The sequence below is a fragment of the Geospiza fortis genome, unplaced genomic scaffold, assembly GCF_000277835.1.
Source record: "Geospiza fortis unplaced genomic scaffold, GeoFor_1.0 scaffold41, whole genome shotgun sequence".
Taxonomy (NCBI): Eukaryota; Metazoa; Chordata; class Aves; order Passeriformes; family Thraupidae; genus Geospiza; species Geospiza fortis.
Window position 1 is genome coordinate 18,542,139 of NW_005054299.1, and position 25,246 is coordinate 18,567,384.

Here is a 25,246-nt window from a genome sequence, read left to right on the forward strand (position 1 = left end):
CGTCCCTCAGTGCCACCTATGGCCCGAGTGTGCAGCTGCAAACCGAGCTCCATCCAGGCCGAGCCCTGCGTGCAGCAGAACAGCCCTGAGCCCCAGTGCCACTGGATGCCGAACGCACCGGAGCGGCCCTGCAGAGGCTCCCTGAGCTCCTGGGCTCGGGCTTCGGCAGCACCGCGTCCTCACAGCAAGGCCGGCTGGGTTATACCGCCCGTACAGAGCCCTGTGGCGGGATCTACAGCCAGCAGCCTGAGGGAAGGGATTCTTCACTCTCCTCAGCGCTCCTGAGACCACACCTGGACTGCCGCAGCCACTTCTGGCCTTGCTGGTAGAAGACGGACTGGAGAGGGCCCAGCCTTGGGGGGGCAGGGCTGGGCCATGTGGTGTATGAGGAAGGTGAAGAAGCATCTTCATCCTGGAGAGGAAAGAGTAAAGGGTGGGATCTTATTGCTGTCGACAGTTAACCAGTGAAAAGCTGAGGGAAAATTGACCCAGAGTCATCCCGGAGAAGCAGCAGGTGAAGGAGAAAAGGCAAGGACCCAAATTGTAACAAGAGAAGTTAAGGTTAGATATGAGGAGAAATTAGTCCTCCACCGAGGTATTCAGATACTGAGACATGGGTCCAGATAGGATGTGGGATTTTCACCCTTGGGGGCATTCCAAATTCGACAGGAACAAGTCACGGAGCAGTCTGACAGAGCTGAACCTGTTCTGAGCAGGTGTTGGCATGAGCTCACCTCCCCGTGTCCCTTGCAGCCTGTATATCACTTGGCTGCATTCCAGGTGCACCCATGATTTACAGCAGCCAAAACATAAAGGAAAAGTTCAGTTTTTAATTTTTTACAGAAATCAATGCTATGTTTTAGTTCAGGTGCTAAGATTTAATTTTCCTGGTGGTTGGTAAAATAGTCCTGGATAAAGGCTTCTCCTTCATAGGAATTTGACAGCTTGGGTGAATGAGAGTTCAAAGGCTAAGGAGTATGGGGTGGGGGAAAAGTGACCAGAAGAGCAGTATGGAAAAAAAATACATGCATGAAAGAGGATGGTGAATCACCGACATATTATGCAACATGCTCAGTATTTTGCCTTTTACATTTTCAACATATACTTCAGTAAGAACTATTCTCGTTGCTTCCACAAGTGGAAGGGCAGGGTCAGGGAGACTGTCACCAGGGTTTTATTTGCTTACAGTCAAGAAAGAATGATATTCATCCTTGTTACTTTGTTCTGCCTCTCAGAAACCTCTAGTTAAAGATTCTTTCCAATGTGCTGTCTTTGTTATTAAGCTTCCAAATAAAATACATTAGTGGAAGGCTTTATAAACAAAAGAGAGAATTACAAGAGTAGGAGGAAAAAAAATGAACTACAGCTTTCTAGCTTTTTTATGTTGACAGCTTATGTTCCCAGGCAAGTATATAGCAAAAGAAGCATTTACACTGCATAAAATCCACAATAACCCCATGCGTTTCCTAAATCAAAATGTTGTTAAATCAAACATTTGTGATGTGCCTAAGTAGTGACTCATATATATGCCCTCAGTTATTTACCAATGTTTATGAATGCAGTCCCCATGGCAAAAAGCATGTGAAACACTCCCAACACCTCCACAACTGGGAAGTCAACAATGGTTCAAAATGAAATGTTAGCTAAATTCTTCCACATGAACAGTGGAAGAACCTCTGATTATCCAGCCAGGTTCTAGAGCTGATGATTGCAACCTCTTGGTGCTAACTTGCTCCCATTTTGTTGTTTTGTGCTGCAACCCCTGAGTACTGTGCAGCCTGTCTGCCTCTCCTTGCAGCACAGTGCAGCGACTCTGAGACTGCATGAACCCGGGTGTCCTTTCTGCTGAAACTTGTGTGACTTCCCTGGCTTCAGGACATGAGTTTGGATTTGAACAACCACGTTGCCATCAGGATGTGTCATGGATGGCATTGGATGCAAATATTCCAGATGTGAAGGGGCACCATTACTGTCTTCTGCCATGAACTGTGGTCACTTTACCATTATTACTCACAGTGCCTCTCACTCTGAAGTGCCATGTGAAGCTTGACTGGCTACTGACCAGTTTGGGGTGGTCAAAGCTTCTACACAGAGTAGCACTTTAGATGTGCATAGGCACTCTCCAAGCCATTATTATTCAAACTGCCTGTAGGAATTTTTTAGCATGTGGTTGATTTCTCATTATTGATTTTATAATTATTATGTGCCCTTGGGCATTCACACTCAGCCCTGCCCTTTTGCTAAGGAATTGGCATACCAAACCACAGAGCTGAAGGTGATAATACCACACCCTGCAACAGAATTGATTAAGTTACAAGGACAGAGACTTGTTGAAAATTTTACTGGGGAAATGAAATAAAGCTTTCTGAAGAGAAAGCACATGGTAAAAGACTCTAGTCTTTAAACATACTGTTTCATACTGTTGCATGAAAAGTTTAAGCTTGTTAGAGGGGGGAGGACTGATCCCTCTCCCTGCTCCAACATGTGATAAAAGTGCTGGGAATGTGTGGGAAGTGGTGGGCTTCCTAACAGTGCCCAAGAAGGAGCTGATACCCTGTTGGCCTTCTCCCAAATTATTGTTATTTGTTCCAAAATGTAGAGATCAGGCCCCAGACAAAAAAAACCTCTCGGAACCACTCCCAGCTTACAAGCTCAAGTATCAAAAATAGTTGTGTAAATTATCTAATATTAGATAATGTTAAACTTTACAAAAGGAAAGTGTTGCCTCCAAGAACACACTGGAAATCATGGATGATCTGCTTGACTCCCTGTGCGCTGAAAGATTGCTGCATGCATTTCCCCCCCAGAACCTGACTGTCCTGCAGTTTTTGGACTCAAGAGCTGCTGGAGGGAATGAACTTCATAAAGGGATATTAACTAGATGTATGAATAGCAGCTGTCTCCCTACAGGAGAGTTTCAGCATGCTTTCTTCTTCTTTCCCTTCTTTATTTACTAGATGGGAGCAGGAGAGGAAAGGTCCCATGTGGTTGTTCCAGTCTGTTGTACTGAGATACGGGGTGGCTGTCAGAGGCTGGATGAGCTTGAGTGTCTCAAACCAATGCTGGTGGGTGTGTGGTTGAGGTTGGGTCAGGTCTTGCTTCTGGTGAGACAGTGCCCCACCCCCAGACCCCCAGCCTGGCTGAGCTGTCAATCAATCAATCAATCAATCAATTGCTAGAGGCCATGCTAACCCAGCTCCTGATTCTTTCCAGCTGTAGACAGGATAGGATTAAAAGAAAGATTTAAGTTGGAGAGCCACTGAAGGGCTTAGTTAAGTTGAAAAGGCTTATGGTCTGAAATCATGACCCTGAAAATGATATGCTGAGGTGGCTGGCATGAATGAGTTTTATTTTCTCTCTAACTCCCACCCCTGAGGCAATCCAGATCATTTTAGTAGTAGAATTGTACTGTATGTCATTTCACATGATGTCCACTGACCTTTTTCTCTCCCTGAGTACAGGTTCTGGGAATCTCCCTGAAACCTGCTTGGTGGGAGGAATGAGAGCAGTGATCTAGGACACGTGTATTTGTTTGGGTTGTAGGGATACTTGGACATGTAATATTGTGGAGACCAAAAGGGAATTGAATTTGCCAAGCTTTTTTTGGAACTCGGCTTACAAGTTCAGCAAGTATCACAAACAGTTGTGTAAATTATCTAATGTTAGACAATGCTAAACCTCAAAGTAGGAAAGTGATGCCTCCAGGAGCACAGGGAATCACAGATGATCTGCTGGATTTCTTTAGGTGCTAAAAGACTGCTGTATGAACTCACTCCCTGGAGCCTGATTATCCTGTGATTTTTGGATTCATGAGATGCTGGGGGGAAAAGAACTGCATAAAAAGATGTTAATTAGGTTTTATTGGTATATCAATTGCCAATTATATGAGTTTCAATATGATTTCCTCTTCTTTCCTTTCTACTCTGCCTGCTAGATGGGACCGTGATGAGACCGAAAGAGGAAAGGTCCCAGTGCCATGGTCCTGGTTGATGTCTTGAGACACAGGATCATTGTCAGAGGCTGGGTAAGTTTAGTGTCCTCAGCCACTTTTTGGGGTGCTTGAAATGCTTGCTTAAGTGCTGCTAGGTGAGGTGATGCCCTGCCCTGCCCCCAGCCCCCCTCAGCCCTGGCAGAGCTGTCAATCAATCAATCAATCAATCACTGACATGGGGGGGTGGTGCTAACCCAGCCCCTGACTGGCCAAGCAACTGGAAGTCTCTCCTTAGGGGAAAGGTCCGTGGAAGCTTAATAGATGGAGCACAGTGCCAGCACATGGTCTGGACCCTGCCAGCTTCCTGGAGTTCCTGTCTCACCCACAGTGGAATCCTCTACGTGTGTTCTTCTAAATCTCTCCTGTCTTTCTGTCTTTGTCTCTCTCTCTTATCCTAGTTCTCTTTTCATGGAACTTCGTGGGTAACGTAAGATCTCATAGGTTGAAAGGTTTCTAGGTGAAATGGGCTAAGTAAATTCTAAGTACTAAATTAATGCTAAGTAATGCTATGATAAGTGAATATGGTGTCATATTTAATCCTTTTGCCAAGATTTCTCTTTGGGATTTCTCTTTGTACCAACTAGTGTAAAGGAACCTTCAATTTAATTCCTGGATTAAGTATTTGGGGTGTAACAGGGATGGAGTAGGAGCCTTACAGCTGCTGTCACATGCAACTATGTTGAATCATACAGGTACAACAGGGACACTCTGACAGACAGTAACAATTGCTCAGCTTGGCTACTGCTTTGCAATAGCTACTTACACTCAGCCAGTAGTGGTATTTATTGAGGATTCCTATGAATTATTACATAATTTTAAAAACCAGTCATAAAGCCTTGGTATGTTGGAATGTTGTTTCTGACACAGGGACTGCTTTCCAGAAAAATTAGCCAGCATCCAGATTCTGTGGGAAGCTACTGCATTCTTGATCCAAGAAAAAAAATCAGGAATTTGGAAAAAAACAGACTTTGATGTCTGAGTACAGTCCAGTCCGCAAGAAGTGACTCCATATTGGAGAAGTTTGTTCTTTTGGCAGACCAGAGATCCTCCAACTTCAGCCTAGGGAGGAAAAGAAAATATGAGGTAACTCCTCTAGTAATGGGGACACTAGCCATGCAATCAGCAAAACAGTGGCAGGAATAATATTGTAGTTCCAAAGGCTTTAAAATGTGACTGACACAGGGACTGTAGAGAGAGAAAGTGTTTTATTAGACCTGCTGGAATAAAAGAATTGGGGGGGAAAAAACCTCTTGTCTCTAAGCATCCAGGCCATGCTCTTGGTCTGAAGATCCACCAGTCATGGATGCGAGTAAATCCCCAGATCACTGTGAGGTCAATGACACACACAAAAATGGAACTTTCCTAATTTTCCATATCCCCGATCTACTCGATCTGGACAAAAATAATTTAACTGTTTGAATGCTTTAAATTCCTTGAAATGCAGGCATAGCAGGATATGAATACTTGTGTCTGATGATTCTTGACTCTACCAATGAAAGCATTGCCTACAGTCTCTAAGTCAGTATATTACAGTATATATACAGTATATATACAGTATATTCAATATATTACAGGCTTTGCTTCAGGTGAGTGGGATATTCACAACACTGGGCTAATATGAGTAAGATATTGCCTTATACAATTTTCCTCCTTTTCTGGTTGACTGTGTAAGAAAAAAAATGCTGTGTATACCTCAGTTCTTAGGCTTCATGCAGAAACGTTGAGCTTCTGAAACTATTTCTGAGCCTTGAAAGCCCAAATTACATGCATTTACCTGCTTATAGTCAAAGTTAGATTATTCTTACCCCACAGTTATCTATGCTTCCCAAAGTAAATTCACCACAAAATTAATGATTTTTAACACTTCCATTCATAAATTCAGGGTGATTATATATTGATGTCAAGGAACTTCAGGCTAAATGTTTTCTGTAACATATTGCAAATATCTGGAAAGATTTCAAGATTTTTGCTAAATGAGTATCAGTAAGCACTTTCATGAGAGAAGCATGTTTCAACAGCCCATTAGACAGAAGGAGCAACTTTTGCTTCCAAGGACTTTGCTACGGGTCCTTCTTTTCTGCTGCATGTAAGAAGAGCACCCAGCTCAATTTAGAAATGTGTCTTTTGTTCAACCCTGCCACCTTCCTTTGCAAAACAAGTAACTCATGCAAAACTCCACTATACTTTAAGAAATGCCATACCACTTTGACCAGTGTGAACTGTTAATTAAGGAAGTAACAAAACAGGACAGAGCAAAACCTCATTTATCTAATTTTGCAAAACAAAGCTGCCTTTGAACAATGCAATTCTGCTTGTGTTGTGCTTTATGTTTTCAGGTCACCCCCCTGAAAATATAAAGCACAACACAAGCAGAATTCTTATGATAATAACAGTCACATATTTCAATAGCACACAGCTAGAGAAATACTAGAAAGGTCTTTTTTCCTCTTGTTCACCTAAATAAAAAAGGTGAATTCCTTCAGAATGCACTGTAAAATGACATAGGCTACAGGATATATACTAACTAGAGAGCGCTTGCTGCAAAATGCAGCAGTACAGATCAGAGAGCTGCAGGAGGGATGTAATTGTTACATTGCAAGCCTAGTCAGTGAACTGGTTTTGGCTTAGATAGAGTTAATTTTCTTCTTAGTAGCTGGTAGAGTGCCGTGTTTTAGATTTACTATCAGAATAGCAATTATAACACACTGATATTTTGGTTGTTACTAAGTAGTGCTTACTCTAACTCAAGGACTTTTCAGCTTCCCTTCTCTGCCAGTAAGGAGGTGCACAAGAAGCTGGGCAGAAGCATGGCCAGGACAGCTGACCTGGCCTGGCCACAGGGATGTTCCATCCCATAGAATAACATGTATAAGCATTACATGCACTGGATGGAGCCACTAATTGCTGTTCAGGGACAGGCTGGGCATTGGTCAGCAATTGCATTGTGCATCACTTTTGTTCTTTGGGTTTTATCTCTCTCTCATGTTTTCATTACAATTATTACTATTATTATTGCCACTATTATTATTGTAGTTATTGCACATCATTTTGTTTCAATTATTAAACTATTCTTATCTCATGAGTCTTACTTTTTCAAAATTTCCCCACCAAAGAAGGGATGGGTGAATGAGTGAGCAGCTGCATGGTACTTAGTTTCTGGCTGTGGTTAAACCATGACACTCAAGAATAATTTTGATAGGTTGCTACTTACCATAGACACTACAGGAGGTGATGCTTATAGCCAGCTGTTACCAGATGTAGTGGGTATAGTCCAGCCAGTGTTTTGTTCCATCATTCCAGGGGAGGCATTTGATGCAGGCTCTTGTGCATGATCATCACACCTCTTGAGATTGCAGTACTCCCATATTGTGTTGGGGTCAGTGGTGAAACACCACGGGCTGCTGTCACCATCTGGGTTTCTACAATAGTTTTCCCTCAAATCCCTGCACAAATAAAGTCAACAGTCATGCTGCATAAGACTGAAAGTAAGCACAGGAATATATTGACAAAAGAATGTACTATGTACATCTACTATGTACTAATAAATAGATTTATTGGTTTTACTTATGGCCAGATATCCTATTACCAGCAAGCACATCTGTGGTTGTCATGCTAGTGAAGAGTTGTATTTCACATGTGCATTGAAATCCTGAATATATTTATGCATAAAGGAAACAATTCAACTACTGGCTTATACTCTGGCTGTAATATTTTAATACACCAGTACCTAAATAATTACCCCACTTGGCAATTAAAAAAAAATTATAAGTAGGTGTGTGTAAGCATACACAATTGTCAGAATGTGTGAATTAGTAATAAATATGCAAGAAAATTCATACTATTGGGGGGAACTTAGGCTTTTCCAAATTTTTTTAAATGTCAAAAGGTTTTTTTCTCATATTCAGAAGAATGGCAAACAAATCCTTATGCAATTGATCCCCTCTTAAACCCCAAAACTCCATTTCTACTGAATAGGGTAGTCCTCTACCGACTTCAGTGAGAGGAGTCCCATGTCTGTGCTGGCTAGGGCATGGGGGAGTAGAATTTCTCTTCAATAATTTGCAAAGTTGCAATATTTCCCCCTTCTGAATCACAGAACACTCTCAGAATAAAAAAGAACTGAAATACTTTTTCTCTGAATATGACAGAACACATGAATTCCAAATTTTCCAAGCTTGATTTTAATTTTTAAAAATGTTTTTGAAAGATATCATTCCCTCTGAGGATATTCCAGTTTTTTCATGCCAAAATAGAACTGAAAATTTCAAATTATTTAGGGTGACAGCATAAAAAGGGCAAAAAATTAGAAAAGTATCAATCTTCCTGCTTATAATCCACTAAGCATGATGAATTTCCTCACAATTGCTCCTGCAATCTTGTTGTTCTCCTGCCCTTACTAAAAACTGGCACATTAGTGATTTTGGTTAGCTTGTCACTGCTCCAGTCATTCCTGGTGCAGTTTTGTTAATCTGAAAAAGATAAATCAAGGGGAAATTTCAGTGCACAGAATTCTGGGTGCCCAATTCCAATGGCAAAGAACACTTAGTTGGCATTTCTAAGCATGACCTATCTGACTGTGTGTTTTGTATCATAAATGCTGTGTCCTGTCCGGATTAAATCATTAGAAAGGCCACAACAGCAAGTCTCAAATTCATAAACAAACACATATTTCAGTAGATGCCTTGTCTCTGGATGCAAGTCTCCTGGTGTTGGTTGCAGAAGATCATATTTAAGAGTAAGGGACACAGCTGTATTTTACTCAGAATTTAGATAACAGGAAAACACAATTCCTACAGATGAGACTAACAGAAAGCATTTCTGTATCTTAGAAAAGTTCTCTTTTATCAATACATTCCCTAGCAGTATTTTAAAGCTTAGCTGTGCAAAGACAATACAACCAGCAGCAGTTATTGCCAGAGAAAGCGAGAAAAGGTGAGATAAACGTACGCGTCCGGGAATCTCTCCGGGGTTTTTATATGCCTGTGTGGGAACATGGAGCTCCAGGCCTGGCACTTCCTTCCTGATACAGTGACAGAAGTTGTGCCACGATAACTCTGCCCTTTGCCTTGGTAGCACTCTGTTATGGGAGCTTGTACAGGCATATCTGCAGCAAACAACAGAAACTGGTCTTTGCCATTGTAATTTTAATGTTCTTACTGAGCAGGCACAAGAAAGCCTCAAACACACAGGGTGACAGAAATGAACAACTCGTTTATGCAGACAGTATCCAGTGAAGTCATCACAGCTGCAGCAGAAGGGCATTTCCAAAGATACTGAGAAAACTTTCACAGTTTCAACATCTTATGTCAGATGTTTTTCAGCGAAGTTTAATTTTGGCATAAGTTTAATTTTGGCATAAGTGAACATGTCAGAATTAAAGATAAGAAATTTCTCATGCAAAATCCTCAAACATTAGATACTGGTGATTTTGCCAATTATATTTTTCAAACAGACATTATGTTAAACTTTAGTCTCTCTATTATTCTTTTGATTGTAAGACTTTCTTGTTAATTTTGTGCTTAAATAAATGAATGCTTCAATGTGGTTTTTAATTACATTGGAAGCTCTTATCCTCTCATTTGTGGCTAACTTCCAAAACTAGGAATTAATTTTGTTTAGCAATTTTTCATCCCTTTAAACCTTTTTATTTTTCGATGAATTTGCTATAATTGGCCTACCTTTGGGAAGAAAGGAATATAAAAACATAAATATCTTTCATCTTGTAATTCTTCTATTGAGTCAGCTTGTGATTTGCATCTTTCACTGTATTTCCCTAACCACTCAAAGTTTAATATTTCGCAGATTTTGCAACATACCAGGCAGACAAACATTAAGAGTGACAAAGTGACTGGAAAAAATATTTAGCACATTTATAATATGAAACAATTAATCTTTCACTGTTTTAAAGTCCTTATCTCAATTACAGTCCACTGTTCATACCAGCAATCCCTTGTTCTGTTCTGTCACAGGGAGGAATTGTGCAATATTCCCATCTAATGTTGCTGTTGGTGGTGTAGCACCAAGGCTTCTTCTCTCCATCAGGGTTTCTACAGTAGTTTTCCTCTAAGCCCCTTAAAACAAGAAACAGGAACAGTGACTTTAAACCAGTCACAGAAATCCAGAAGAGTTGTGTGCATGACTATTAACAACTACTGCATGCAGAATTGAGCTCAGTGGTGTATTTATTCCTTTTGAAGATTGATTAGCTCATGCGTCACTCCTTTGGGACTAATCAATGGTCTTCAACTTCGCAGTCTGAATGCTGAAGATATAGGAAGAACTTTTCCAATGCTTACACTCTCTGCTCTTGTTGTTGAGGTCAAGGTGCAGCAGGAAGAGCTGGCTTCAAAATACAAGGCACTGATATCCCTGAGATTACAGTAAGAGCCAGGCAAGGCTGGATGTGACAGACTGGAAGTGTGTACATAGGAGCACTGGTGCACGCTGCTTTCTGCCCTGTGAGAGTGGACAGGGTTCCAGCTCCCTGGGAAAACTTGCAGGATCAAACTACAGAGCTATAAACCAGGTCACTTCCAGCTATTCCTGCACATCAGTAATGCTCTGCAAACCCAGCTCCTCTGACCTTGGAGCACAAGGATGTATGGGAGTATGTTGTCCTTGGAGCATCACTCTTCACAAGAGTAATGCATTGAAGATGTGCCAAAACACAGCCAAAGGATTTTTAACATAGAAGTAGTGAGCTAACTATAGCTCTGCTGTGGGATGTGGAGGAGACAAGTGAGAAAAATACATGAGAATAAACAGGGAGGCAGAAAAAATATAAAGAGCAAGACCTGAACAGAAGTAATGAGCACTGACAAACAGTGAGAATTACAACTTAATATATATGTGGAAAACCTGTCCTCCTCTTGCCTCTGCATCTAGATTGATAGGGAACAACTGTTCTTTGGTATTTGTTAGAATGATGAGGCTCAGCATACTTGCAGGGGTATCTGTCAGGAACCCAGCCGTGTTTGTGAGGAAACTGCGTGTTCCAGTGTTGACAGGCATTTCCCGATTCAGTGATGGCTATCCTTCCTCGATAGTCTTCTCCTCTCCCTGAAAGACACTGGGAGTCCAGGCCAGAGACTGGTGGGGGTGTAGCTGTAACAGGAAAAGAAGAAAAAGAAAAGGAAAGGGAAGGGGAGGGAAATATTGTTAAGTAGTGCTTTCAAAAATATATAAATACCTTTGTTTTGGTAATGTTGAAGATGTATTTTTTTTTCTTTCAGCAAAGGTTACACTGGTTAAAAGCCATGTCAAAATATGTCAAAATCAAAGAGGACATTTTTATGGGCCTCCAGACTGCCAGATGGATGTCCTGAGTCTGCCCCTTTACAGTAGCCAGTAAATAACTTGGCTGGGTTGAGCCAGACTCTGTGCCTACTGTCCCCTGAGAGCAGAGCAGGAAAGGCAGTGAGTAGTCTTGCACAGTCTTGTAAATCCAAGTGAGATGGAGTTTAGTTGAATGTTGTATTACAATAATACGATACTCAATACAATACACACAGGTAGTGTGGAAGGGCAGAAAGGACCAAGAAGAAATTGTGAGAGAAAGCAGAGCAGCCTTCAGAGCTGAACTTCTGGAGTCGGTGAACTGGGGAAGAGGGACAGAAGGAATAGTGAAAAAAAGAAAGAAAGTGAAATGGTCTGCCATGTGGGGAACAGCAAAGAAAACAAGAGTAATGATCAGAGGCATAGAACCTGCAGAGGACAAATGGAAAATGAACTTACAGCACATACTTATAATATACAGAATTCCCCAAGGACATACTGATGACCCTAAAAGGTTGATATGTTCCTTAAACTTTTAAGTTTTAAGTGCAGGATGGAAATCCTAATAAAAGGCAACTGTCACAATTTATCATACAAAAGTCTATAAATAGTTATTCTGCCATCAGTAATTGAGCATGCTAAGAGAACTACATCTAGCAAACACACACCACTACGTAGAGCACTGACAAGTGCAGATACATAAGAAAGCAATCTCTAGAGAGAAAAACCACACTTATAATTGTTTTTTCTTGAAGTGCAATCCACTTCTAAAATAGGTAATGTTACCTCTTAATTCAGCACCTTGGAAATAGCCAGATTTAGTGTGCTCAACTTAATGGGTTAAGCTGGCTCACTGATAAGCCAGGTTTTTCTCCTGAGGCCTGAACCTGTTTCTCAGGATTCATGCCTTGCTAAGAAAAAGGCAGTGCTGGCTGTGTAGATGAGACCCAGGTAAAATATCACAGTATAGCCACATGGTAATTTAGATGATTTCTATGAGTTAGCAGATCAGCAGTAAACTATCATCTGATTTAACCTTAATGTCTTGCCCCCCTAGTAAGTTGAAAAGTAAAGTGGTTAAGGGCAAATTATGGTTTCCCATAACATCTTTGGCTGTACTGCACTTTGTGACACCTTCATCCTCACTGACCATACATGATTTTGCATAATAGAAGTTTAATGAGTGATTCTGCTTATTAATGTGCACTTTCCCTGATTCACAGAGATACCTGTAGGTTACTCAGAACCGTGGTTTCTTTTCTTTCACTTCCTTGCATTATTTTAATGAGCTACCCTCTGGAGTGATCTCAGGAAATCAGACTCACAGCACCGAGGAATGTTGCAATATTCCCAGCGTTTATTTGGGTTGGTAGTGAAACACCAGGGCCGAAGTTCACCATCAGGATTGCGGCAATAATTCATCTTCAGATCCTTCTCTGGATAACTGTACATTGAACATGGAGAGAAACTTGGGAGTCAGCAACAGCCATGTGTAGCAATGAGGCTGTCTGCAGGCAGCTTCTCCCAGGCTCTATGGGAATGAGTTTGGTGCTGAGTGTCACTCACTGTTCCAGGATAAATCCATGCATATGAGGCTCTTGCACATCCCAGTGTTGGCACTCCAGTCCAGACTCTGTTCTGGAAACTTCTCCACGGTAATCCTCACCATTACACTGCATGCACTCCCCCAGAGGTCCTAGGCAGAAGGAAAAGAAGCAAGGAACACACGAGCCTATTCATGGAGGATTATGCTGAAAGAACAAGTGGGATTTGCTCCAGCTAACAATGAAAGGAATTCAGAAAGCTGTGCATTACAGCCTGGCCAAGTTAATAATGCTTCAGGAGTATGTTTCACTTGCAGGGAGGAATTTGTCATGTATCTGTATGTACTGTTAGCAATGGGAGTTCAGTGTGTCATACAGCACTTGGGTCACTCTTTACCCTTGTTACAATTAAATAAATTACTGGTGTAAGAGCAATATAGTCCTTATCCAGATCTCTACCATTCTCTGCCAGTAGTCAAAAGTCACAAGACACATGAAGATAAAGCAAACAACATCAGCAAATGATTAAAAAATTTTAGTTCTTCCATATTTACAAAATAACTTTGATAACTCAAGCCAATTAGTAAAGCAACCTCTCTGTTGAGAACTTCTTAAGTTCATCTTGATTTAAATTCTAATTTGAAAAAATTAGAAATAAATAGAAAAAATAGAAATAAAACACAAAAAAAGTAGCAGGAATAATATTCCCTACTTGAACATCTCTTCTCTGAAAAGTAAATATACCTTCTCCGGTGTGCGTGACCTGGTCCTCACACTCTGGGATGGCACAGTAATCAAATCTCATAGCAGGATCTGTTGTGTAACACCACGGTCCATTTTCATCTGCATCAGGGTTTCTGCAGTAATTTTCTTCCAACCCTGCATTGGGGTGTTTTTCAGGTGTATAACTGTAATAGTATTAAATTTCTATTTTAATGCCAATACTTTAGTGGTGTCGAAGGGAAAAGTTCAACCTGTTCAGTTAGCTGGGAATTTTATTCATTCACAGTAAAAATGAGAGAAACTGATTTCCCATTGTAAGCCATAAATGAAAACTGAAAAATCATTCCTAACTACAATTATTAGTAGCTTTTTCCCTAGCCCCAGTTGCTGGTAAGAAGTGAGCCTACAGCCTGTAAGGACAATGACAGTCTCAAAGGACAATTGTCTTTAATTCGTGCATCCAGTTGATCTAATGAGCTCACTACAACCTGTGGCTCTGTCGTGTTTGTCTTAATGGAGCTGCTTTAAAAGTTGTGTGTTTCTAGAGACTATTCACCAAACACAACTAGGTCTCACAGAGATCTGAAGCAAGTGAAGCTAGGCTTCTTCCTATAGCAACCCTCCCAGAGAAGACTAAATTACTTTTAAATTATTTGAACAAGAGTATCCAAGTGTGTTTAATTAGAATAAAACCAAAATATTTTCTTTAAAAAACCATGAACATAGATGAGAGGACACAGGACCTCTGCTTCCCCACTTGCTTCAGTGAGCCCAATGGCAGACAGCCCTGAGAAGACTCTACCTAGCCAGATCCATTTGGCCCTTCGATACTTTTCTCAATTTTTTTTTTTTTTACTGTCTGTATGGCAGGTAGGAGGAGCTTAGAGTTGGACAGATATCACTTTATACAGAGGAGAGTAATTCTGACCCCACTGTTACCAATATAAAAAGTCTTCACCGTGTTGAGAGAAGGAGCATTTAATCTGCTTAAGACGCCTCACATTTAGACACAACTTCTCTAGCTAACAATGCATCCTTTCCTTATCCAGATTATTGCAGTAGAGTCAAAAGTAACAAGACAGGTAAAGATAAAGCTGTTTTTAAAAGTCACCTGACAACAGGATTTTACAACTTGCACTACAAATTTGTGTATATATATAAAGATGAGGAAACTTGGAAAAGTTTCAGAACAGCAAAAAGAAATGTAAATAGGGACATACTTTGGTTTGTGGGGTATTTTTTCTGCCCACTTCTGGCATGGAATACCCCTCTGAGTCTTGGCTTCTGTTCCTCTGTAGTCTGTCCCAATCCCTCTTTTACACTGCATAAGGTAAACTGAAATGAAATCAAATTTGTAAATTAACTGGTGTTACAACATTCATTGGTACTGAAAATCTGCAGATATAACTGAAGATCATCTGTACATGATAAACCATGTTTTACTCATGTTTTGAACCTCTTGTGCCTGCAAACATTCTATAATGTATTTTGAAATAAATTAGTTACAGCTACTAGGCATCTAAAGAGAAAAATTTCTGAAGCATTGTTATAAAGCTATATAATCAAGTAAAGAGGACAGCTACGTCAAGTTTTTGATGTGCAAAATAATGCAGACTTATACTATCATAATACAGGGAAAAATAGGAATGTCTTTCAGCAGCAGCTGGGGATTCTTGGAAAGGCATTGTTCATGAGCACATTTGCAGTGTGGGTGTCATCCAGCTACCACTTTAAGCCAGAAAATACTTAGTTATCAAAATGCACTTGTCACATAAGTGCCCCCAAACTTTTGATTCATCTTAGCCTCAGACTCTCCCAGGTATTGTTCTAGTGGGATTCCAAGACAGAGAATGCAAATCATGTCGATGGTGCTTTTATTGGCAACAGACACTGAAAATTTTCCAGTTTTGAGGGCAATGATCTTAATTTTCCCTTCCTTTTCCCCTTTCCCCTTTCTTGTTTGCACAAGAAGAATCTCCCCAAACCTCAAAATATAAAATGGAAATGTTAGAGCAAGGACAGGAGACCAATCTGCTGGGAAAAAATGGGTTCCTCCTACATTATTTTAGCCTGTCTAAATAATAAAGCTGGACACATCTGACATCCAGGGAGAGGAGATGAAGACTATATAACTGGATCTGGGAGGAAGGCAACAAGTAACTTCCCAGTTCAAATGGCACATGGAGACCACCGTGGATCTAGGCCTTGGTATTTGATCCCTCTTGAACAGCATTTTTAGTAATGTGGCTTCTTCCTGTTTGGCCCCCAAATTCTCTGTTAGTTTTCTGCCCTATAGAGGAATTTGCTCCAGCACTGCAGCAGAGAACAGAAGGATGCCATTGGAATAGGCTTGATGAGTAAATATGTTACATCTTACTGTACACATACTTATCTTCTCATAAAGAACTGTGTCTGTGCTGGCAAATGTCACTGTCATTTTAGCATTTTCAGCCAGTGTTAAACACTGTAGCTTTTTCCTGGTGAATAGGAAAGCCCTGTTGAAATTGAGAAGGAAGCAATATTGACATAGGAAGCAATATTTTAAATTCATTTCAAATTATTAAACTTATAAGTATTTTTCTATAAATTATTAATTTGCTACCACTGTTTTATATTCATTCTTATCTTTCAGATACTGCATGCAATATTTTAGACAAGTATGAGGTTAGGGTTATCTAGTACTCTCAAGTGGCTCACTTATTCAGGATATATGACTTTCTGAATGAATTATTGTGTGGGAAACTAGAAACTGTGCTGGCAAAACATTATCAACATCATCCTAGCTGCTCAGGTTAGTTACTGTCCCTACAATGAACTAGAAACCTTGCACTCTTGTGAAACAAAGCAGCACCCAGCTAGAGAGGCTCAACCAGTTATCCATGTAATGTTGGATAAAAACAGGAACTTTAACATTTACTATAAAGTGAGTAGTAGGTTGTAAATCCACTCTTTACTTGATCTTGTGGTAATTTATGGCTGGAGATAAGTCACAATCTAAAGGCTCAGCATGGGAGACACTGCTGTAGGCAGAGCTGCAGCAGAATGGGGATGTTGGTTCTGAGTAAAGGTAGGAACATATCATTGATATGCAGACACCCACAATGGCACAGTTTTACGATTCAACAGAAATTACCTGCAGGTAAAATTTCTTTCTGCTTCACATTTTTCTGCACATTCTTTTTCATTATTTGTCTCATAAAACTGTTTGTTTCGAGTAAGTATCCAAACACCATCTGTTCTCAAATAGTCATCCAGTATATCTCCTTTTACTAGAAGGGAAGGAAAGGAATCAGACTTTACAAATGAGAATTCTGCAGATAAGAAGATATCTGTATTTCAGTCCCATTTTCCATGTAGCTTGGACAGGTGAAGACGCAATTTATTTTGCATAATTCTGGGTAAAAGATGATAAACTCTGGGGTTATTTCTGTCTCCTGACAGAATCACGGCTGAATTACTGCAACATGTCATGGGAAGAAAGAGGTGGAAGAAAGACGTAGAGTCAATTCTGATTAGAGTTATGCATGAGTTTGAAGCTAAAAGCAAAAAATGGGAAAAAAGAGTGAGGGTGAATGGAGAGAGAGACTAAGTGGTGTCAACACCAACCAGAGAAAGATGAAGGGAAGTGATACCCATATTGAGGCTTTGGAGAAGCATGAATCAGGTGGATGAGAGATTATGACCTGTCATGTGGATTGTGCAATCCCTGCAGCTTCATTGGTCACTGCCCAGCTGTTTGTCCCAACATGTCTTGCCCTAGAGCAAGACACCTCAATCACAAAGTTACTATACAGCCTTTTACAACGCCCACCATTGTTTTATTACAATGGGTTGAGCAGACTTAGTAATGAAATTGTCAAACTACATCTCTGTTGCAACAAATTAACCCAAGATTTTAAATTAGTAAATTAGTTAGTATTATTAGATCTGAAAGCGACATATGCATAAGACTTATGTTATCTACCTGCTAATAATTCTAACACACCTCTAAAATACTGTAGCTCACAATCGAGTTTACCATCTAATTGATTTTTTCTTTTTATGTCTAAAAAGATTCTATGTTTCTGTTTCTAATTTCTACAAGAGTTTATTTCCGTCTCCAGCATCACGTTACAGTGTTGCACAAGTGAGTTCAATTGGTCATATGGTTTAATTATTTCATTTTTTTACAATATGGATTATTATTGACAGATGCAGGAAGTTCGTAATTTTGTACAGCATGCTCACAGGTAATGTTGTGAATTTTTCATTTACAAGCTCATATTCGGGCTGAATTCACTGCAACATCACTCCAGTGTTACTAATTCCCATGACATATGGGCCATTCATCACCTACCTCCATATGACACGGATTCACACAAAATAAAAGATATTTTGGCCACTAATGAAAATATGATTATTCATTGCCTGAGGGCATTTTCTGTGTCTCTGCAGAGTTGGCTCAATGCTATAAAACCTGCATGGTTCAAGAAATCCCTGACACTGAGGCTTCCCCTATCTAGTCCTACTGTAACAGCAGGGCTATGCAGAGCACCAATAGCCCACCCTGCTAATTTCTCCTGATGGAGTTAATAGACAAGTTCTTCCTTTCCTGAATTTTTTCCTAACTGAACTGAGGCCACTGTTCCAGGGGACTAGAAAAAGATTATACTCCTTTCCAAACTTTATTTACGCATCTTAAAATTCTGTATTTTTTCAAAGAGCTCTCTTTTGGATACTATTCCTTTTCAGTGACTATAAGAAAGAAATGATCACAGTTGCATTAAGAATGAATACATGGGAATTTGGATGACCTGTATAAACTAAAAGTCAACATAGATTGGCAGAAACTTAAATAATAGAAAAGAAAAGGTGTTGCTGGTTGCCTGAAAAACACAGCAAAGTGTAAACTTTAGAAAAGAATATAAGAGATTTTAAATGTATCAGGGAGTATATTAGTCCAACTAAAATCTATATAAACCCAGATATTGCACAGGATAATTGAACGGAATATTCAAGATACTGGTCAATATTCCAGATTTGACCAGAACTAACCCAGAAAACATAAAAATTTGCTTTAAGACAGTTGTGGACCATCACTTTTGAGCAAGTCAGCTAGAGCTGATAACAATGAACAAATAAAACCCCCCACTTTCTCAGTTTTCTTTTATAACCTGGTACAATCATACAGTTATATGTCCCTGGTATTCTGACCTTAAGTCCCTGATATTCTGACCTGAACTATTAAAAACTCATAAAAACTGTGCTGATATGTATTTACTAGTGTTTTTAAAAAGTCATTTAAGCGCCATGCAATTATGCGTAATTTCAAAGTACAAGAGAGTATGGTAGCTGATCGAAATCTGATTGAAATATATACTACATATGGAATCGTTATTTACAGAATTTCTACATAAGCTTGAAATCCATATATTACCTTCATTGGAACACCTATCATCTTTTGGAACTGTAAGAAAGAATCCTGGACATATTCCTGGAAAAGGTGATCTAGGTTACTGTGGAGTAAATTTCTACCTACTGCCCTCAGGAAAACAAGGGAGAACATTTTATTGTAAGTGTTTGACAACAGAAAATGTGATATTGTTGGAATATGAAGAAGCCTGTTAATTTTTCATTTTGTTTTAAATATTCCATTTCAAAGCTTTAAAACTCCTGTCATAAAGGATGAAAATCAGTATCACTGTGCTTAACAATGCTTGGCAGTAAACACAGCTTTACCTTTAGCATTTGATCCAAAGCCTGCTGAAATTAGAGATAACTTCTGACTGACTGCTGTGGGTTTTGTACAAGCCTGTGACAGGCTGCTTCCCAAGAGTGCCCCACCTCTGGCCATGGGAAAGGTTTGCCTGAGGCCATTACTTGTCCATGCAGACACCAAGGCAGCTGGTCTTCTGGTGTTGTTAATGAACACAGCCCTGGGGAAGCCACAGCTCTCTCTTTGCTCAACAGCAGCTCTTTCTGACCAGCCAGGCCCAAACCCATTGTTGTCCAGGAAATGAGTGACACATTGACTTAGGGCCCTACCTTCACCACACAGAGCCTGCTAGTATTTGGCCCCAGTCCCAACCAGGCAAGCAGAAGGCAAAGGGCTCTTACCTGAGCTGAGCAAGAAAAGGAAGAGAAGGAAGAGAAAGGCAGCTTTGCTAATCCCCATTTTGGCCCAGATGGTGGGTGCTGAAGTTGTGTCTGTTGGTGCACAAAGTTTTATTGACTCGCACTGGAGTGAGGCAGCATCAAACAAACAAGGCAGGAGGATTAAGTTAATAATTCTCCTGTGCTGTGCCCCCCTCTGCCATGGTGTGGCTATCAAAGCAACCTTGAATTGGATGGATTACCAAATCAGGCTCAATAATTTCTACTGGATGCTGGGAAATGTGAAGGCACTTTCTTCTTTTGTGGGACATGTTTTTGTTTTTTTTTCTCAGATTGCTTGGCATCACTTTGTTAAGGTAAAGATGAGGATCATAGTGGTGGAAAGTATGGGAACAAGACACAATCCACACACCTAATTCTATATAGTCCTGGGTACTCATCTTTAGGTCCCAATAGTATTTCCAGTCAGAGACTTGGACTGCTTTAGATTGAAACTGCTGCTGATTTATGCTCCTGTGTAACTCAGTCCTAACTCTGTATCAGAATTGTTTTTAAGACCCTCCCATGCCCTTTCTGGAGGAAAAAAAAATTACTTCCCTCAGCTTTTTTCTGTTTATGGTTTAGTTTGTGTTGTTCATGACTTTGGTTCAGTGTATGATGTGCCTTTGGCCTCCAGGCAAAGCTGTTGCATTTCAGCAACATCTGTCACATCTGTCAACCCCATGGGGCTCAGCTAAGGCAAGCCAGGCATTGCCAGCCATAGTGCCTTCAGGAGTTCCCACTGGCCTGCCTGGCCAGTCAGGGCAGCCTTTAGCTGGGATTGGGAGGGCAGATGGGAACGCAGCTGGGAGGAAGGTGGGAGTCTTGCATATTCCCCTTTGTGCTGGGAGTCACCTGGGGTAAAGGCAGTGGCCAAAAGGTACATGGCTCCAGGGCACAGGTGGGACATGCACCCTGGGCTGCTGAGGAGGCAGTGGGGAAGTGGCCTTTTAGTGGGCTTTTTGCCTCAGCTTGGTCACACTGCCGAGGGCTCTTAGCCAATGTGTAACCTGTAGTGGGAACAGGCAGGAGTGACACTAGCAGGAAAACAAGTCTTTGGTCCTAACTAACTGTTTTGTGGTGAGCTGTTTCTATATGCCAGCACATCCACAGCTCATCTGCATCCCAACCTACACAATCAGGGTTTGAGCATATCGTTCAACCTGTATCACATCTGACAGAAGGATATTCCTACAGGGGTGTTCCTACAAGGCTTCAGAAAATCAGTGGTTGAACAGAGAAAAGAATCCAAAATTTCTGTGAAGACACTCATGGTGGAAGCAATCTCCACTGATTTCTGCTTGGCTAGCCAGTCAGTCTGTACCCTCCAAGCAGCATGTCAGCACATGCATAGGTGAATCCTGGGGCCACATGGCTGTGGGAGAGACAGGCTGTCCTCATGGAAGCCAGGAGCAGCTCACAGAGACATTTGGGGACCTGAATGGGAGGAAGCAGGACTAGGGGACCATGTGGGGGAGGTGGGTAGAAGGGCATGCAGGACCTGAAGATTTCCTAGTTTAATACAGCAGAGAAGTGGGGTTAGCAAGAGATGCAGTGGGACATTATGAGCAGGGATATGAACTACGGGGAGCCAAGCCTCACTGTTTCTGTCATTGACAGCACTACCTGCTCTGTCCTCAGGTAGCAAAAACCATAGACTACAGATGCAGAAGTCTGAAACCACTCTAGATCTGCTAGCAAGTAGTATGGAAACGTCTTTTCTCTTGGAGTTAATTTAAATCTTAGAACAACCAAAAGCAGAGAGATTTTTATGCCCATGTTCTAATGGCAATGAATAAAATCACATCTTTGCTGATGAAAACTATGCTGCATTCCCACTTCACGCTGTGTGAGATTTTCTGGAGAACGTGCTGTGCTGGCAATGTCCAGAGGGGTGCAGCAGACGATAGCTTTTGGAAAAAGTGAGTGACATCAGATCCCCAGCATGGAAAAAGTGTCAGACCGCACTCAGGATACGCTGTCAGGCAATGTTTGTCCACCAGCTAGCTCATATTGCAGCTCAAGCTTATAAGGAAATTTGTTGTACGCAAATATACTTTGCTTTTCTTTCTCAGTTTCACCTTTTCCTTCCTACCTTAATACAACAGGTTTCAAGTTGATTGGTTTGAACTTATATAAATAAGTTCAAAAACTTTATTTTCTTAATGCAATACTCTGTGTAGGAAAGACAGCATGCAAGTGTGAAATACAGATTAAAAGCAGAATGAGAAAGAGTGACAGGAAAAAAGCCAAATGTAATATTATCACTGAAAGGTACTCAAAAACATAATAAAGGTTATGATGCAGTGAAAAATAGAGTCTCTTTGGAGCAGAGAAAAGCCCACAATTTTGTGAGAAAATAGCACAGATTTAATTGAAATTAGTAAAATTAGGAGGACAAGAAATTACTAGATTGAAAAGAAAAAGAAATGTTGATAAAACAAATAAGTGAGATTAAGTTAGAGTAAGTTCAACATAATGTTCTTAAAATTAATTTGGAAAAACACAGATGAAGAGCTGAACAATAATGAAAACATTTTAAAAAAAGGATTTGAATGTCCAGTATCAAATTATAAAATACTTTCTTTTGGCTTTCAGCTTGGAGAAAGAAAGATTTGTATTGCTCATACTATACTTTTGCTAGAGAACATCATGCAGCTCTCCTGCACTGGCTTGCAATGTGTGTTTTCTGTAAGAGCCGAGCAGAGGATTTGTTATTTAATCACGGTGCTACTTGCAGCCACTGATTCACTCAGTGCTGTCAGTGGGATCAGAGAGTTTTTAGACAGGCCTTGTGTAAGATTTCATCATCCTGTACTCAGCACTGTGAGGTCACACCTCAAGTGCTGCGTCCAGCTGTGGGCCCCTCACTGCAAGAAGGACATTGAGGCCTTGGAACAATTCCAGAGGAGGGCAATGGAGATGGTGAAGGGTCTGGGACGAAACTCCTGTGAGGAGTGGCTGAGGGAGCTGGGGGTATTTAGCTGGGAGAAAGGGTGACTCAGGGAAGACCTGAAACTTTGCCTGGGGAGGTTTTTGGATCTTCGTGACTAGAAACTTCAGAAACAGGTTTGATAAACATCTGACAGACATTTTAGATCTGTACATGTTCTTACCCCATGATGGTTGAACTCAATAATCTTTTTTATTGCCTTTTTCCTCTCATTCTGTGAATTGGGTTTGTGACACCTAAACAATTCCTCAGCACAGCTATAGAGCAGGTTTCACAGAATGAGACAAACAATTCCTCAGCACAGCTATAGAGCAACTCTCCGTAAGCCATTACAAATAATGCTTCTTTCTCTGTTGTTGATTTATCATGTTATGATATATACATATACTATACTATACTAAAAAGAAAAAGAAAGGAGAGTTTCCAGAAGCTGCTAGCTACTTAAGAATAGAAAGTAAAAGAATGAATAATAAACTTCGCTCTCCCGGACTATCTCCAAGAAAGCTCAGTCCTGGATTGGCCACCAACTCCAAACATCTAAACTGGGCCAATCCAGGCAGACTTGTTACATTCTACAGCAGCAGATAACCTATTGTTTATGTCTGGTTGCTGAACTTCTCAGCTTCAGCCGGAAAATCCTAAGAGAGGATTTTTCATGAAAGAAATGTCTGTGACACTCTGTTGAATGGCTTATGCACCTTCTGTCTTCCTTCTCCATGATACACGCAGCTTACAGACACGAAGAGAAGAATCACATTTCCAGAACTTCAGATTCATTCACTTAAGATTTGGGCTTGATGAACCTTGTGAGTCCCTTCCAACTCAGAATATTCTGTGATTCTTGAAATGCTCACATTCCCACAGCACTGTGCCCATTAGCTGCCTTGGTTATATCTACATGCCCTGCTCAGCTGGCAGGCTGCAGCTCTGTGCTCTGTGTCTGTGGGTCACTCTAAGAGCACTTTGGTTTCCTTTGGGAAAAGTACAGCACACTGAATATCCTTGCCCCAGGAAGACTGACTGATCAGAATAACTCGCTTCAAAGAAAGAAAAATCTTTTCCAAATCACTCTGGGAACACACAGCAATCTCCTTTCTCAAGACATCTCCAGTATGAGCCTACAAGCAACATAATTTCATTCAAGTGACAGCTTCCTCTGCCCCAGGGGCACACCAAGCACAGTTGGTTTGCCCCTGCTTTTCACAACATAATTGCAACTTCTGGAGTTACCTCACCTTGACAGCTCTGTTGTTTTCAGCTGAGGTGCCCCCAGCTATGATGAGAGATGCAAGTCAGACTTGTTTAGGCCTGATCCCTGGCCTCTGCCAGTTCTGCAGCTGACGAGGGAGACTTTGTGTCCTGCTGGCATCCACCAGACTGGGCTCTGGCTCCCACCCAGCAGCTGCTTTCCTGCCTCAGGCTCTCATACATTCAGCTTCTCAGCACCACAGGCATTACCAGCATGCTCCCAGCACTGCTGAAAACTCTTCACTTGGAATAGCTGGATCGTAGCAATATCCGATCATAAAATGCTTTAGGAAAACATCTTGACTAAAATGACCTTGCTAAAGAAGAGACTGATACTCACTTTAGTTTATATGACCCTAATGTATTGATAAATGAATGAGACCCACCCAAAGGACTGAGGATTCTCATGGAATGTACTCAGAGGAATGATGCCCTTATCCATAGTCATAAGCAGCTGGTTGTCCAGGCAAAACTCCTTCCAAGACTGAGCATTGCTATGACTTTTTTACCTTTGAGAAAGGTTCGAAGTGTAGGCCTAGAGCTGATTTCCTCCTGCAATTGTTTGTTCTTGTATTTTCTTCCCCTGCATGTGAATACCAACAACTGAATCTTTAATTTGAAATGTAGTGCATACACCCAAGTTTGGGCCATTTCCTACACCAACTGAAGTAGAAATGAGCCCCAGAAGCCCCCTAATCAGTCTCCCTTCCTTCAAACAGAATCAACTCTATAATATCCTTCCTGACTGCTGCTTGAACAACCCCAGGTTAAAAACCTCCCAGGACACCCTTATCAGGAAAGCAACTAACAACTATCCTTACTGTTAAGACTTTCCTATGTCTAATCTAAAGGGGTTTGCCTTAGTATAGTTCTTTCATATCTTACAGCGTGTGGGAAATTAGCAAGGCATCAAATAGCAGAATTGCAAAAAAAATAATAGTACAATCCAGAATAGTACACTTCTCATAGTTTCTACTAGTTCCTCTGCATGGATGTGTTAGGTTTACATAATATAGCAAATATAATGGCTGGTTCTTTTGAAATGCATTCAGACAACTGGATGCAATACTAAGTTTGAAACATATTCAGAATACTTCAAGTAAACCACACATAAATAATACACATATTTAATATTCATGCAAATTATTAATATTAATTCCATATTAATGATAAATATCAGCACTGCTAAAGCAGGCAGGGATATGATGGTAGTGGCTTCAGAAGCTGTTTGATAACAAGTGTGTGAGCTGACATTATTGTGCTGACTGCTCAGAGTGTCTCATAGCCCCCTACAGAGCCACAGTCTTATGGCCACTCCTGTGACATTTGGCCTGAGACTCTTGTGCTCTGGCTGTACCAGCAAAGCTTTCACACAAGCAG

The 25,246-nt window shown here is 40.8% G+C and overlaps 1 protein-coding gene across 1 annotated transcript; it reads right to left on the bottom strand.

The window, feature by feature from the left end:
- Positions 1-4,782: 4,782 nt before the first annotated feature.
- On the bottom strand, positions 4,783-19,687 carry LOC102043556 (plasminogen-like). The gene is given in 14 exon segments (XM_031059836.1): positions 4,783-5,050; positions 5,797-5,899; positions 6,333-6,336; positions 7,244-7,434; positions 8,939-9,095; positions 9,932-10,062; positions 10,933-11,095; positions 12,592-12,710; positions 12,833-12,962; positions 13,555-13,718; positions 14,754-14,868; positions 15,922-16,028; positions 16,667-16,802; positions 19,630-19,687. Coding segments are annotated over 14 exon segments (1,842 nt in total). The 3' UTR covers positions 4,783-4,786.
- Positions 19,688-25,246: the final 5,559 nt, after the last annotated feature.